Raw genomic sequence first — 14683 nt, 5'->3', positions numbered from 1 at the left:
TGTGAAACTGAAATCAAACTGTTGAGTCAAATCAACACTTGTCGAGTTGCAATGTGTTATGTTTGGGCCAATCAGTGTATTGCACGATGTCGCTTCCCATTTACCCGACAATATATAAAGTTACAATTACACATTTCTGCCTTTTACTACTGTAAGTGCTGAGGGGAAGACGGTAAGAGAGGCTGAGAGTGAGGCTGATCTGTGTGGGTTAAACGCGCTGTATGTCTCCCGATCAAGTAAATGTGTGTTTACATTCACAACCTCTGCATTTAACTGCGTTTCCAGCCTTCATGTGGTCACATTTTATTTTATCACACGATCTGGACCCAGACATCGATTGTCACTCTCCTTTCAATTGGATTGTCTGACAGTACGATGGTCATGTTTGAATCCACCGTCTGGGAGCAGATTTCATTAACCCTCGAAATGGATTATTTTTACACTGAACGTCTGAAGCCACTGTGAGAAGCAGGAAAGTGTGTGTGTGTGTGGCCTTGTTACTGAATTTGAAAGCATTGCCCGAGTCTCCTCTGTTTAATGGGATGGGATTAGGAAAACAAAACATGTGGGGAATATTTTCACGTGGCTTTACACCTATTAATAACAAGCTGACATAGTGCAGGGCTGCGAGTGTGAAACAGTGCAGGGATTTACTTGTTGCAGCTACACCAGCAACCAAAGCATCCAATATGGCAAGTAAATTTCAGTATTATACTTTATATTATTATACTTTATATTAATTATTATACTTCACGTTAGATTAGTATACTTCTTATTAGATAATTATATTTTAATATAGATTATTATACTTTAGATTAGTTTATTTACTTTAGATTATTATACTTTAGATTAGACTATTATACTTTATGTTAACATTCTGTCCATCTGCAACCCGGGCTCCCTCTAAGTCCTCATCCTCCTTGACCTTCCTGCTGCCTTCAATACCGTTGACCACTCTATCCTCATCCACCGCCTCTCCTCTCACCTCAACCTTCGTCGTTCAGTCCTTGAATGGCTCGGATCGTACCTCTCACACTGCCTCCACAAAATCTCTGCAAACATTTTCTCCTCGAGCCCCCGCACCGTCTCATGTGGTGTTCCTCAGGGCTCTGTCCTTGGTCCTCACCTCTTCAATATCTATATGCTCCCTCTTAGTGACATCATCCGCAGACATGGGGTCAACTTCCACATGTATGCGAATGACATCCAACTCTACCTCTCTGCCTCCACCCGTGACTCCAGGACCACTGCTGTCCTGACAGACTGTCTGTCAGACATCAAGTCCTGGATGAGAGCTAACTTTCTACAGTTGAACTTCAACAAGACCAAGATTGGATTCCATCAGCACCTCCACACCTCAGGCACTGACAGCATCACCATCCATGGTTGCACACTCCACCTTGCTAAGCCAGTCTGGAACCTTGTTTGACCCTCAACTATCCTTTCTTCCTGTTGGGATTTCCGATCCCGAGGTTCAAATACGATCCCGAGGTTCAGAGACAATCCAATTAAGGTGTATTAGAGATTTATTAATCAAAGTAACACATGCGAAACTAGTAAAATAATACTGCCACTGCAAATAACAGAACTTATACTACCAGTTTTGGAGCAGTCAGTCAGTTGCGATGGTTTCAGCACACCTTCTCTCTGGTGGTTCGGCTGCCCCCTTTGTCTGGCTGGATCTGTTGTCTTACTTACCTAAAGTCAGGATAGTTACACTTTTTCCACCTGGGTATCGTCTCCCCTTCTTCTCCGATCAAGCATCTTAGCGAGTACCCAACGTATTCGACCCTCGCACATCCTTGTACCCATATCTTCTAGATAAGCAGACCCTTTTGAGACAAAGCAGCTTTCTCATTATTCTTCAACACAGGACATCGTGCTTCTCCCTTCCAAGGCCGGAGCCTGTCTCTGTCTGGTAGAAACATTTAACGTGATCGGCATGTGTTCGCAGAATACTGAGCAACTTTACTGGAATGTAGATTTGTTGGGCCCTTCTTGAAGCCTGTTCTGTGCCTTCTCTCACCATGATAACTGACTGACTGTTGGCCTTTCAAAACCAGGATGGCTTATTCTGCCAATTCCTAAAATGTTAGTAAAACAGTTTATTTCTCCCCTGTTTCCTACCGCAATGTATTTATGGGTATTGATATACATGTATATGTATATAAATTCACTATTAGTTCTTCTATTGCTCTTCTTACAAACTATATTAAAATCAACCTTTTCTAACATTCCCCACATCTATGCCATGACAGCTTTGCCTTCCCCACCTCTCCAACATTGCCTGGCTCCACCACTGCCCCACCCCTCAGGCCACCGTTTTACCCATCAATCTTCGTTTCCAATCCACCTGGGCCACATCCCTTATCAACTCACTGAAATTAGCCTCTTCCAGTTGAGTATCTTCACATTTGATTGTACCTTCTCCCTTTTCATAAATACTCTTAACACTAATAGTCTTGTGTTCACTATTATCCAGATGCTCTCCCACTGAAACCTGCTCCACATGCCCCTCTTCATTTGAACGAGATACTGCACTGCTTCCTTCCTTGTTCAGCTGGAAACATATTGATCCAGAAAGTTTGCCTACACCAATTTCAGGAATTCTTCCCCCTCTGTGCCCTTTACACTCTTTCCTTCTCAGTCTATTATTAAGATAATTGAAATCCCCCATTATCACTAGTCTAATGTTTTTACAACTTTTTGAAATATGCTTGCAGATTTGTTCCTCTATTTCCTTCCCTCTGTAGTATCTCATCTCTCCCATTCTTGCCCGGCTCCATTGGTTCCCTATCCTTACAGAGGATCCAGTTTAAGATCCTGGTCCCTCCTACAAAGCCTTCCATGGCCTCGCCCCACCCTATCTCCGTGATCTCCTAACACACTACCAACCCACCCGCTCCCTCCACTCAGCCGGCTCCAGCCTTCTCCATGTCCCCCGATCTAGCTGCCCCACCATTGGCAGGAGAGCCTGCAGCCACTCTGCCCCCAATCTCTGGCATTTTATACCCAATCACTCCGAGTTGCCCCCTCCTTAGCCTCCTTCAAGTCCCGCCTCAAAACCCTCCTCTTCAACCATGCCATCGGTCACCGCCTATCCCCTTCCCTCCCTTCTCCCTCTGTGACCCCAGCTCGGGTCTGAAATGCTGTACAGTGTCCTCCACCTTGGGACCCGCTCCCGATGTGCAAGGCGCTATACAAATGTAATCTTGTTGTTGTTGTTGGCGTAATATACACCCATAACAGCTCCTCTTCTGCTCCTTAACTCTAACCAAATAAATTCTGTAATGGAACCTTTTAGCACATCATTCCTTCCCCGGGCTGTAACAGTATCTTTGTTCAGTACCACCATCCTCTCCTCTGCTCACTTTTTGTAGCTCTTTAAAGAATGCATTGTAACGTGTGTTAACTGTGTGTCTTGTAGGCGAGTGCGGCAGCCAATTTGCGCACAGAGAACCGCAAAGTTATCAAATGTGAGAAGATGTCGGCTGAAGATCCCTCGACCCCCAAACATGGTGACTCTCTTCAGAATTATTACAGGTAATAATCACCCGGGTGTAGAAGATTTTTTTCTGGTACCACAGTTTTAGATAATAATAATAATAAAAATAATAATCCTTGCATTTGATATAGCGCTTTTCACGTGGGGAGGACATCCCAAAGCAGTTCACAGAACACACTGAAAAGTGAATTGGCTGTATATTTGTGGGCGAACGCGGCAGCCAATTGCACACAGCAATGTTCCACAAGCAGTCGTAGATTGAAAATGACCAATTTATTATTGTTTTGGGTTTTGGAGGGATTATTATTAGGCTCTGTGTGGAGTAAGGAAACTTGCCCAAGGTTTCGCCCTCTGCCTGGAATTGAACTCAGGTCTCTCGCTTGCAAAACGAGTGCTCTAACCACTGAGCTACAGGACTCCTTTTTACAGAGCGAGCATTCTGTATATTGAAGCTAACCATTCCCACAAAATCCTCCGTGTCTGTCGTCCTCCAAAACCCTCCCCGACTTTCCTCTCATCCCTCTGCTTCAACTCCAAACACCTCTTCATCTGAGGTGACTTCAACCTGCACTTCACTCCCTCTTTCTCTATATCCATTAACGCCTCTCTCCTGTGCTCTCCCAACATTTCCCTCCACATCCACTCTGTCACCCGTGTCCATGGCCACCAGGGCCTCAGCATCTCGGATATCACCAACAAAGTCATCTTAGACCATTACTTCATCTCCTTTAACTCCTCAGTCACGCTCCCGACCACCACTCAACCGATGTCCATCTCCTGCCACCCTGGAAAAACAAAATCTCCACCCGTGCCCCTCTCCGCTGTCTTGGAGTCATCTGAACTCGTCCCCCTCTGGGCTTCCTCCCACAATGACATATCCTCCTCTGTCACTCTCCTCCACAAATACCCTCTCCACCACTCTCGATGCTGTTGATCCCCCCATTTCCCAAACCGCCTCCAACACCTGAGAGGTCACTCTGGTACACAAGAACAACAGCAGCAAAATTACACCAGCCACCCCCACTCCCTTAAGGCATAGGTGCATACCACTAAATGTACCTCGGTCAAATCTAACTTAACAGTCCAACCCCAGATCTGTCTGGACCTCATCAAAACTGACGGCTCCACCCTCACCTCCGCTAAGTCATCCCTCTACTCCAAGACAACCTTGGAGGCCAAGGACAAGCCGAAAATCCTCTTCTCCTTCACCAACCAGCTCCTCTGCCCACCTTCTCACGCCACTCCCATCCTTTCCACTAACGGCAACTGCAAGCAGATGCTGGACTTCGTCAAACCAAAATTGAAGGATTTGCTCAGTTGTCTCTGCCCTTCTGATCACTATCCCCTCCCCATACCCTCAAACTCCAGCCCCTGCCCATACCTCTCTCTACTTTCAAACCTGTTTTCCCCTCCCGTTTCACCTCCACTATAACCACATGAAACTGACCACCATCCCTATCGCTCTCCTTACCTCCCAGCTACACCTCCTTGTCCCTTCCCTCCCCTCCCACTCTATTCACTGACATAATAAACCTCTTCCTGTCCACTCGCACCACTCTCACCCCTTTCAAAACATCCATTGTCACTCCTATCCTGAAAAAAACCCTCCCTGATTTAAAATTACTATTCCATCTCCAACCTCCTTTTCTGTTCTAATGTCCTGGATCGGGTTGGTGCTACCCAGTTTTGCTCTCTCTTCTCCCACCGCTCCCTTCACAAACCCCTCTAATCAGGTTTCTATGTTGCCCACAGCACAGAAACAGCTTTGCTGAAAGTGAAAAATGACATTTTGTCCATCTGCAACCAGGGCTCCCTCTGCCTCCTTTTGTTCTTTGCTACCTTTGAAACCGTTGATTGCTCTATCCTCTTCCACCACCTCTCCGCTCACCACACCTTCATGGTTCTGTCCGTGAATAGTTCAGATCCTACCTCTCACACTGTCTCCACTTCATCTTCACAAACAGTTTCTCCTCTAGTCCTCACACAGTCTCATGTGGGGTTCCTCAGGGCTCTGTCCTTGGTCCCCTCCTCTCCAATATCTTCATGTTTCCTCTTGGTGACATCATCCACAGCCATGCGGTCAACTTCCACATTTATGTGGATGACACCCAACTCTATCTCTGTACCTCCACACTCAACTCCAGGACCACTGATGTCCTGATAGAATAAAGTGACCATGTTTTGCAAACCAAATCTGGGAACAATATACAACAAAACTTGAATTCCCTACAATTGCTGATGCTGGCGGTTACTGGAGAAGCTCGTTGGATTAATGGCTGTGTTTCTCTGAGGAGTGTATCTGGTTTAGGATGTTGTTGTTCTTGCTCTGTTTGTTGTTGAACTCGACAGGGACACATTTTAGCCAGAGGCACTACACCTCATCCAGGGACTGTCCATGAGGATGTCTGGTCACCCTATCATTAACGTCCACTTGAACAGGCAGTTGGGGAGTTCGGTTTAATGTCTCATTGGTGAAGTTTAGTGTGGATGAGAACACGGGCAGCAGAGTTTTGTATGTCTTGTGGATGGTGGAACTGGGGAGAGCAGTGACGAGAGCTTGAGAAATCATGTTGGAGTTAACAAAGGTGTGAATAAGGGGTTTGCTGCACTTGGTGTGAGATTGGGATGGAGGCTGACGGTTAGAATTAAACAGGTTGATGCTATTACCTTCAATCATAGGTTTTAATGGATTCCACACTCTTCACCATCCTCTGTGAAAAGACCCCCTTTTAGATCCGCTGCTGGCAACTGTATGTTTCTGTCCACTCACTGTAGACTCACCAACAAACCCCACCTCAGGACCTCTTAGTCGTGTTGCACTTTGTAATGTTTTGCTGTGTTTCTCCTCTTTCAGTCCTGCTCTGTGCCAGACTGGGCAGCCCGGCTGTGTGGGCCATCCCGGACACTGTCACCAATCTCTCCGTCGGGCAAGACGTCCAGTTCCCTGTAATTCACGACAACAACATGAAATACGAAGTGACAGCTCGCCGGGAAAGCCCATACTCAATTAAAATCCTCGGCTGGAATTCTGATCAGCCCTTCTCTATAGGAAATGCACATATTGTCCATCCTCTCTATAGAGACCGGGTTCAGCTCACAGTCAATGGCTCTTTGTTACTTAAAAATGTGCACATGGAAGACAGTGCAGAATATCGCATCCAAACAAACTACCTGGGAGCGGTGCTGCGGCAGAGAGACCAGCTCACATTTCATCTGAAAGTCTTTGGTGAGTGCTGGCCTGACTCGGTTAGGCTTCCTCTCGTTTCTGAGTCAGGAGGTTGTTGGTTCAAGACCCCACATTGGCACTGAATTCCAGAATCATTAAAACAGCGTTACATTGTTGGAGTTGCTGAGAGCCTATTTGAAAAGAAAAGGGAGTTTCCCTCCCGGTGTCCTGGTCAACAATCCTCTGGATAAAAATCCTCACTCACTTAATGACTGTGTGCAGTTCCTGTGAGTAAACTGTGTATTCTGTGGGTGAAAACCATTAGTAATTGTGCTGGGTTTCATCCACAGAATACACAGTCAACTGTGAGTAAACCACAGTTCACTCAATTCTGTACTTAACAGAATTTCACGATAAGACGGTGTGTTAGTAGATGAACGCAGCAATTTACATTTGAATATGTGCTTTGAATCATCTCCATATGATACAAGAACAACTTGCACTTATGTAGCACTCTGCTCGCAACGCAGCATCTCAGAGTCTTTTAAGGCAATATATAAAATGCAGGGATTATTATAACAATAATGGTAATCCTTTTTGATATAGCACCTTATCACAGAATATACAGTAAAGTGAATTGATTGTATATCTTGTGCCCAAAATGCGGCAGCCAATTGCACACAGCAGTATCCCACAAACAGTCATTGATTGAGTGCCCAATCTAAAAAAAATGTAACCCCCGATAAAGCAATCCACCAATTAACAAACAACCGGGTTCCTACTTACTGCTAAGTAAACAAAGGTGTGTGCAGTACGGAAACTTGCCCAACATTTCGCCTGCCGGGAATCAAACCCAGGTCTGTCACTTGCCTTCTCAGAGGGTTCTAACCGCTGAGCTACAGGAATCCACTGTTATTGGGCTCCGCATTAAATGTAGCATTAATATTTTATATCACTGTCTCTTTAAAGAGATGCTCCCAATCTGGTTTGGACCTTCACAAGTACAGTGATGGGTTTCCACAACAACAACAAGTTTCCATTTATAGAGCGCCTTTCACGTCAGGAGGACGTCCCAAGGCACTGTACAGTTGGGTCAGGACCCGAGCAAGGGGGAAATGGTCAGGGTGAGGGGAGGGAAGGGAGGGAACGAGGAGGGGGTAGAGAGTCGAGAGGGGAGCTGAAGGCTCGGTCAAAGAGAAAGGTTTTGAGACCGGCCTTGAAGGAGGAAAGGGAGGAAGCGGCGACGGCACTGGGGGATAGAGTTCCAGAGCCTATGGGCTGAGAGGCTGAAGGCCCGGCCACCGATGGTAGGGCGGTTGGGGCAGGGGACGTGGAGCAAACCGGAGCCAGAGGAACGGAGGGTACGGGCAGGTAGGTAGGGGGATAGTAGGTTGGAGAGGTAGGAGGGAGCGAGGCCATGAATGGCTTTGTATGTGAGGTTGAGGATCTTGAATTCTATCCTCTGGGGGATGGGGAGCCAGTGGAGGCGAGCGAGGGTGGGAGTGATGTGGTCGCGGTGTCTGGTGCGGGACATACACAAGCTGCAGAGTTCTGAATGACCTGCAGTGTGGAGGGAGGGCCGGGAAGGCCGGCGAGGAGAGAGTTCCCATAGTCCAGCCTTGAGGTGATAAAGGGTTGACCAGAGTTTCAGCAGCGTGAGGGGTGAGGTAGTGCCGTAGTCTGGCGATGTTCCGGAGGTGATGGAAGGCGGTGCCAGTTGTGGTGCGGATATGAGGGAGAAAGGACAGCTCAGGGTCGAACAGAACCCCGAGGTTCCTGACTGCTTTAAGAGGTGGAGAGTGCAGCCTTGGATGCTGATGTTGTCAGTGCCTGAGGTGCGGAGGCGCTGACGCGAGCCAATCAGGAGGGCCTCAGTTTTACGCACGTTGAGCTGAAGAAAGTTGTCTCTCGTCCAGGACTCGATGTCGGACAGGCAGCTGTCAGGACATCGGGGGTCGTGGAGTTGAGGGTAGAGGAGGACAGGAAGAGTTGGGTGTTATCCGCAGACATGTGGAAGTTAACCCCATGTCTACGGATGATGTTACCACAGGGGGAGCATATAGAGGGTGAAGGGGAGGGGACGGAGGACAGAGCTTTGAGGGACACCACACGAGACAGTGCGGGGGCCGGAGGAAAAGCCATTCGTGGAAACAAAGTGAAGATGGTGGGAGAGGTACGACCTAAACCACTCAAGGACAGGGTCTTGAAGGTTGAGGTGGGAGGACAAGCGGTGGAGGATGATAGCGTGTTCGACCGTATCGAATGCTGCCGATAGGCCGAAGAGGACGAGGAGGCAGAGGGAGCCCTGGTCACAGATGGTCAGGATGTCATTGGTGACCTTGACCAGGGCAGTTTCTGTGCTATGGGCAGCACGGAAACCCGACTGAAGGGGTTTGAATAGTGAATGGGTGAGCCGGACACCCAACTGAGCAAACAATGTTGTGTAAAGAGTGACATTTACTGTGTGATATTGACATTGATGTGACATTGTGTGTTTCAGAGCCCGTGGCCCAGCCCGTGGTGAAGGTAACCACTAACTGCTCTGTGCCAGCTGCCACTCTGACCTGCTCTGCTCCCAACGGTACAAACCCACTGCTTCACTGGGAGAAAGTTTTGGGCTTTGCTGGTAATACAGTCGTCTACAATGGGACTACATTACATCTGAGCAACGTCACGGGGCGGGAGCGAGACAGCTACACGTGTGTGGCTCACAACCCGGTCAGCCAGACAGCCAGCGAGCCAGTCACTACAGATCTGTGCCCTGACAGCGGCTCAGCAGGTGAGAGAGAGAGAGAACAATCCTACACTGACACAACCTGACATCAGGGCATTTAACAGGAAATCCAATACACGAGGGAGAATGTACACTTGATTTTAGCTAAAAGGTTGGTGAGGGGGCAGGAGGGTTGGAGGCTAATTGGAGGATAATTGTGCTTCATCCTGACTCCAACAGTCACACTCTTACCTCTGGGTCAGTGGCTGTGAATCAGAGTTTGGAACTCCTGTCTCCGATGACATTGCAATGTAGTGCTGGAGGGGGTGTCATGTTGTTTGAAGGTGAAATTAAGGTTCCATCTGTGCCTGTTCAGGAGGACTTGAAACATCCGGTGGCACTGTTGCAAAAGAGAAGAGAGTTTTACATACTTTGGGCTTTACCAGCTTTGAGACGTCCTCTGTCTGAAAGTCGCTGTATCAAATCCAAGAATTATTGTTTTATTGTTCTTATTTAACTACATTTCCAATCTGTTTCAGGTGGAAGGTATCACTGGGTTATTCTTGTTGTTCTGCTGTTGTTGCTGTCTGTGTCACTTGTTGTTGGTATCAAACACAATAAGACATTGAGACGACTCTCAGCACTGGGGTAAGGACAGCTTCGCACGTTGCTGGAAAACCAGGAGAAAAGCCACGTTTCTGCCTGTGATGTGTGGGTGTCTGGAGACGCGGCAGGTAGGCAGCCTGTACTGTACTGTACTGTCCTGACCGCAATCCTCCAGATAACAATTGCTGATTCACTTCACGGCTGTTTGGTGGACATTGTTGTACCCAAATTGACCGTCATATCAGCCAACAAAATACAGTAACATTAATATACTTCACAGTAAAATTCCTGTGAAGCACGAAGAGACGCTTTGAAGCTGTGAAAGATGCTTTATTGAATGCAATATTATATTGATTAATATTTGCCAGGAAAATATGTAAGGCTGTATATTTTATAGCATACAATTGAGACAGGCCAAGCTGATGCCTCACCTCTGTATAACGACACCTTCTTATTACGATCCCTCCAGGTTAAAGCTCATTCAACACTGAGACCCGTTTTTCCCTATTGATTCTCACCCCAATACAATGATCACTGTATCAGCTCAGCCCCTGATATAACTATCTGCAGTCAAGTCAATATGGCATTGGTGCTCAACAGCCAATCTCATGGAGCTCAGCAGCCAATCAACATATCAATACAAACATGGAGTTGGGCTGGAGGGAGATCCAAGCACCAGAGAGTGAGAGCACGGGATGGCCACTCGGACAGTCAGCTCTCCTTCCCCCCATTCACCAGCTCCTCTTCCCCTTCAGGTGGTGACTGCTCACCATGTGTAACATTCTGCCATTTCACTATTAAATGTTTATAGCAACACCGAGATATAATGCTCCATTCCCAAGTCCCCAGAGCGTTCGTTATACCGAGGTCAGCCTGTAAAGCACCTTTCACATTGGGAGGATATGCACGGAGATGGAGATTAGGGGACACTCATAAACAGGAAAAAACGTTATCATAGAATCATAGAATTATACAGCCCAGAAGGAGGCCATTCGGCCTATGGTGTCCGTGCCGGCTCTTTGAAAGAGCTGTCCAAATTAATCCCACTTCACGTTTGCACATTTGTTGTCCCCAAATATTGAATAATGAAAAAATTTCTTCTCAACTCCCCTCTGGTTCTTTTGGCAACTATTATAAATCTGTGTCCTCGGGTTACTGACCCACCCACCAGTGGAAACAGTTTCTCCCTGTTCACCCCATCGAATCCTCTTTCAAAACCTCTATCCTTACATCTCTCCTTAATCGTCTCTGCCCCAAGGAGAATAATCCTAGCATCTCTAGCCTCTGAATTCCCTCATTCATGGTACCATGCTTTAACAGCTTTACCTGTCTGCCATCTTCAACAGTTTGCTTCTGTGCACCCCCAGGTCTCTATGTTCCTGCACCCATTTAAGATTGTATCATCTCGCTTATATTGCTTCTCCTCAATCTTCCTCCCAAAATGTATCACTTCACATTTTTCTTTCATCTGCCACGTGTCTGCCCATTTCACCAGTCTGTCTATGTCCTCTTGCAGTCTGCTACTAATCTCCTCACAGTTTACTACTTTTTACCTCGCTTTGTATAATTTAGTTTGTATTCTATTTTGAGATTCATGAAATACTTGTTGCATCTGGTTTGTTTTCAATTAGCCAAAATAATGAAAGAGTTCGATCCCCTGTGGGAGTGCCCACCCTGTGTGATCGACCGGATGGAGAGCCCTGGTCTTGGCTGACACTCCATTGCAGGGCAGGCGATGTGCTGTATTGATGGAGTTGCCGACCATCAGACATTTACACCCGTTCAGGTGGATGTTAAAATCTTGCGGTGCTATTTGAAAAGAAGGGAATTCTCGTAGTGTCCTGGCCAATAATCCACAGATAATATTGATTGTTCACTTCACGGTGTGTGGGACGTTGCTGGGCGCAATGTGTTGTCGTGTTCTCCCACAAATCACAATCAACAATTATTATTATTATTCAGAACTTACATTGATACAACACTTTTGTAGAGAATAACATCTCAGAGCACTTTACAGAGAGAGTCAATCACCAAACTTGGGCTGTGGGAGGGGAGGTGACCATGGCGATAAGTTTGAGATTCACTCCTCAGCTCCTGAAAGCAAGAAGTATGTTTCCATAGGGGTTGGGTGGCCAGGGCTAGAGGGGGCTCAGCTCCTCCCAAATCTATGTACAGACACCTCTTTAAGGGGAGAGGGGAGCGGAAAGCCCTGAGCCCACAGGAGTCGATAGTCAGTCCTCCGAGCAGCCCCAACCCATGGCAACTGCAGGTCCCCTCTTGTCCCTCAATCCTCGGCGAAGTGCGTTCATCGGCCCGTCCTCATCTCACAGGGGATAAACACTCAGCCCCACCAGAAGGTTCACATCCACCGCCTTTGTCTGTTTCAGTGACGCACAGGAATCTGCGATGTGTGAGACGTGTCGGTGAGCACAGAGTCAGTAACACTGCAGTGGGGACCGGTATTAATCGTATTGTTTCTGTTTCTCATTCAGGAGGAGGATGGAGTCACCAACAGCTCCAGATTGTGGGTCTGTGGCTCAGACACAACCCATAAACAACTGGAGCGACATCTACTGGAGATTGTAAGATGTTAATGTGAAACTGATATTGTGAAACCTATGAAGCCCACCACCTGCTTCCTCGACCCCCTCCCCACCAAGCTTCAGGTCACCAACTCCCTTCCTCTGCCTACAGATGGCTGATACAATCAACCAGTCTCTCCTTCAGACTCTATCCCACTCCCCCTCAACACAACTCTCATCAGTCTCTCCTTAAAAAGACGACCCTCGATCCTTCCAACCTCACAACCTCACAAACTTTAGTCCAATCTCAAACGAGCTCTTCCTGCCCAAAGCTTTGCAGTGTGTGTCTGCTCACACCTCTCCCTCCGCTCCCCAGTCAAACCGCTCCAGTCCAGTCTCCGCCTTGCCCACAGCACAGAGACAGCGCTTGGCAAAGTAGCAAATACGCTTTTGGAGTATGACATGAAATGTGAATTTTGAGTACTGTATGCAGAGTGTCCATAGTCATAAACATTCTTGCATGACTTGGCATTCAAATTTCCGAGATAAACTGAGCCACTGGAGCTTCTTATACATAAGTAATACCACCAAAGGACAACAGTGGCTTTGCCCACCACCGGTGGTTTTTTACCACAGTCACGATTACATCCACCATGTACAAAAGGTTTATTGTTACACGTTATATGTTTTGGCTGCGATTTAATCTTGCAGCGAGGAGAGGGAAAGCGAGAGGCAATACAATAGCACGTCTCTCAGAAGAGTCGGTACTCTTTCTCTACCAATGGGGCAGTCCCATTAGTTTATATACATGATTATTTGCAATCACCTCATGTCAAAACAATTCTTGTTGTTGATTGATAAGCAACATTCAGTCATCACAAGTTTAATTATACATTTGCAGACAGTTACAGGACAAGGAAACTGGTTCTGCTCTAATTATCTACACTGTTGCTCAAAAACAACTCGTCTTATCATTGTCGAGACACTCTGTACTTTACGTGTTTTAGTCCTTTTACATTCCCACATAACCTTTCCTTACGCCCGATAATACTCCCTCAAGAAAAAAAATAATAAATTGGTCATTTCAATCCACAACTGTTTGTGGGACATTGCTGTGCACAATTGGCTGCCGCATTTCGCCCACAAATATATGGTCAATTCACTTTACAGACCATTCTGTGAAGCGCTTTGAGACGTCGAGAAGATGTGAAAAGCGCTACAGCAAATGCACGGATTATTATTATTATTATGACGTCCTCTCTCTGTGAACAAGGCTTTCTTTATCTGCTTCCTTGACCTCTCCACCGCATTCAACACAGTCGATCTCATCATCTTACTCCACCGCCTCTCCTCCCTCATCCATCGTAGTGGGATCGCACTCGCATGGTTCCAGTCCTACTTGACTAACTGCCAAGAATCTCTCTGGGGAAACAGGTTCTCCTCACCTGTCGGGTACTCCAAGACTCCATCATTGGCCCCTTCTTTTATCACTTACACTCTCCCTCTCAGATATGGGGTCGACTTCCACATGTTTGTGGATGACACCCAAATCTACTTTCTTTCTCCAGTATGGCCCGAACCTCTCGCACTCTCTCCCCCTCCCAATCCCTCTGCGTACCCTCTCCCTCAATTTCAAATCCTACCTAAAGGCATTCCTCTTCGATCGCGCTTACGCTCACCTCCCCACTTCACCCTTCACTTAGGATGAGACCTCAATGCGCACTCTAATACTTTCCCAAATGAGGTAAGCGGGAGGAGGTGTCCCTCCAGGGAGAGAGTCTGCATTCCAACAGTCTGTCTAATAATCCTTCCATTTGATATAGCGCTTCTCACGTCTTCTCGACGTCTCAAAGCGCTTCACAGATTAGACTGTAAAGTGAATTGACTGTATATTTGTGGGTGAAACGCGGCAGCCAATTGCGCACAGCAGTGTCTCTGGGGTTTCTATGGGATGCGGGAAATTCTCAGCTTGGTTCGTATACTCTCAATCACGGTGATGGTCAGGGCCAATAGAAAATTGTGGAAATATTTGCCAAAAATTGTGGCTTATAATTAAACGCGTTTTGCATAAAAGTGTGAGGAGTTGATCGATGCTGTTGAGAGGTACATTTTACCGCTAAACTACAATTTTTCACTTCATTGATTAACAACTAAACGTGAAGAAATATCAC

General features: G+C 46.8%; 1 protein-coding gene across 4 annotated transcripts; it reads left to right on the top strand.

The window, feature by feature from the left end:
- The first annotated feature begins 140 nt into the window (after positions 1–140).
- LOC103172105 (hepatocyte cell adhesion molecule-like) lies at positions 141–13587 on the top strand. 4 transcript variants are annotated; one of them, XM_042344835.1, is made up of 7 exons: positions 141–172; positions 3428–3543; positions 6360–6731; positions 9172–9450; positions 9924–10032; positions 11622–11776; positions 12483–12539. In XM_042344835.1, exons 2-6 carry the CDS (start codon positions 3516–3518, stop codon positions 11737–11739), a joined length of 906 nt encoding a protein of 301 aa, XP_042200769.1. In that variant the 5' UTR covers positions 141–172; positions 3428–3515; the 3' UTR covers positions 11740–11776; positions 12483–12539. The 4 variants fall into 4 exon arrangements, 3 of the variants coding, with proteins under 3 accessions (XP_042200769.1, XP_042200771.1, XP_042200770.1); XM_042344837.1 differs by having other exon boundaries at positions 149–172; positions 9924–9930; XR_006085837.1 differs by lacking the exon at positions 12483–12539 and having other exon boundaries at positions 149–172; positions 9924–10118; positions 11622–11683.
- Positions 13588–14683: the final 1096 nt, after the last annotated feature.

This window comes from Callorhinchus milii, unplaced genomic scaffold, assembly GCF_018977255.1.
Source record: "Callorhinchus milii isolate IMCB2004 unplaced genomic scaffold, IMCB_Cmil_1.0 Scaffold30, whole genome shotgun sequence".
Classification (NCBI taxonomy): Eukaryota; Metazoa; Chordata; class Chondrichthyes; order Chimaeriformes; family Callorhinchidae; genus Callorhinchus; species Callorhinchus milii.
Note: the sequence above shows the minus strand (reverse complement) of the source record. Positions and strands in the feature narration are given on the sequence as shown.

What these genes read in the sequence shown, in the direction of transcription:
- LOC103172105 (XM_042344835.1), top strand. Translation starts at nt 3,516, where the DNA reads ATGGTGACTCTCTTCAGAATTATTACAG. An exon ending in TCTCTTCAGAATTATTACAG is followed by an intron (nt 3,544 to 6,359) that starts GTAATAATCACC and finishes CTCCTCTTTCAG; the next exon opens with TCCTGCTCTGTGCCAGACTG. An exon ending in CCCTGACAGCGGCTCAGCAG is followed by an intron (nt 9,451 to 9,923) that starts GTGAGAGAGAGA and finishes AATCTGTTTCAG; the next exon opens with GTGGAAGGTATCACTGGGTT.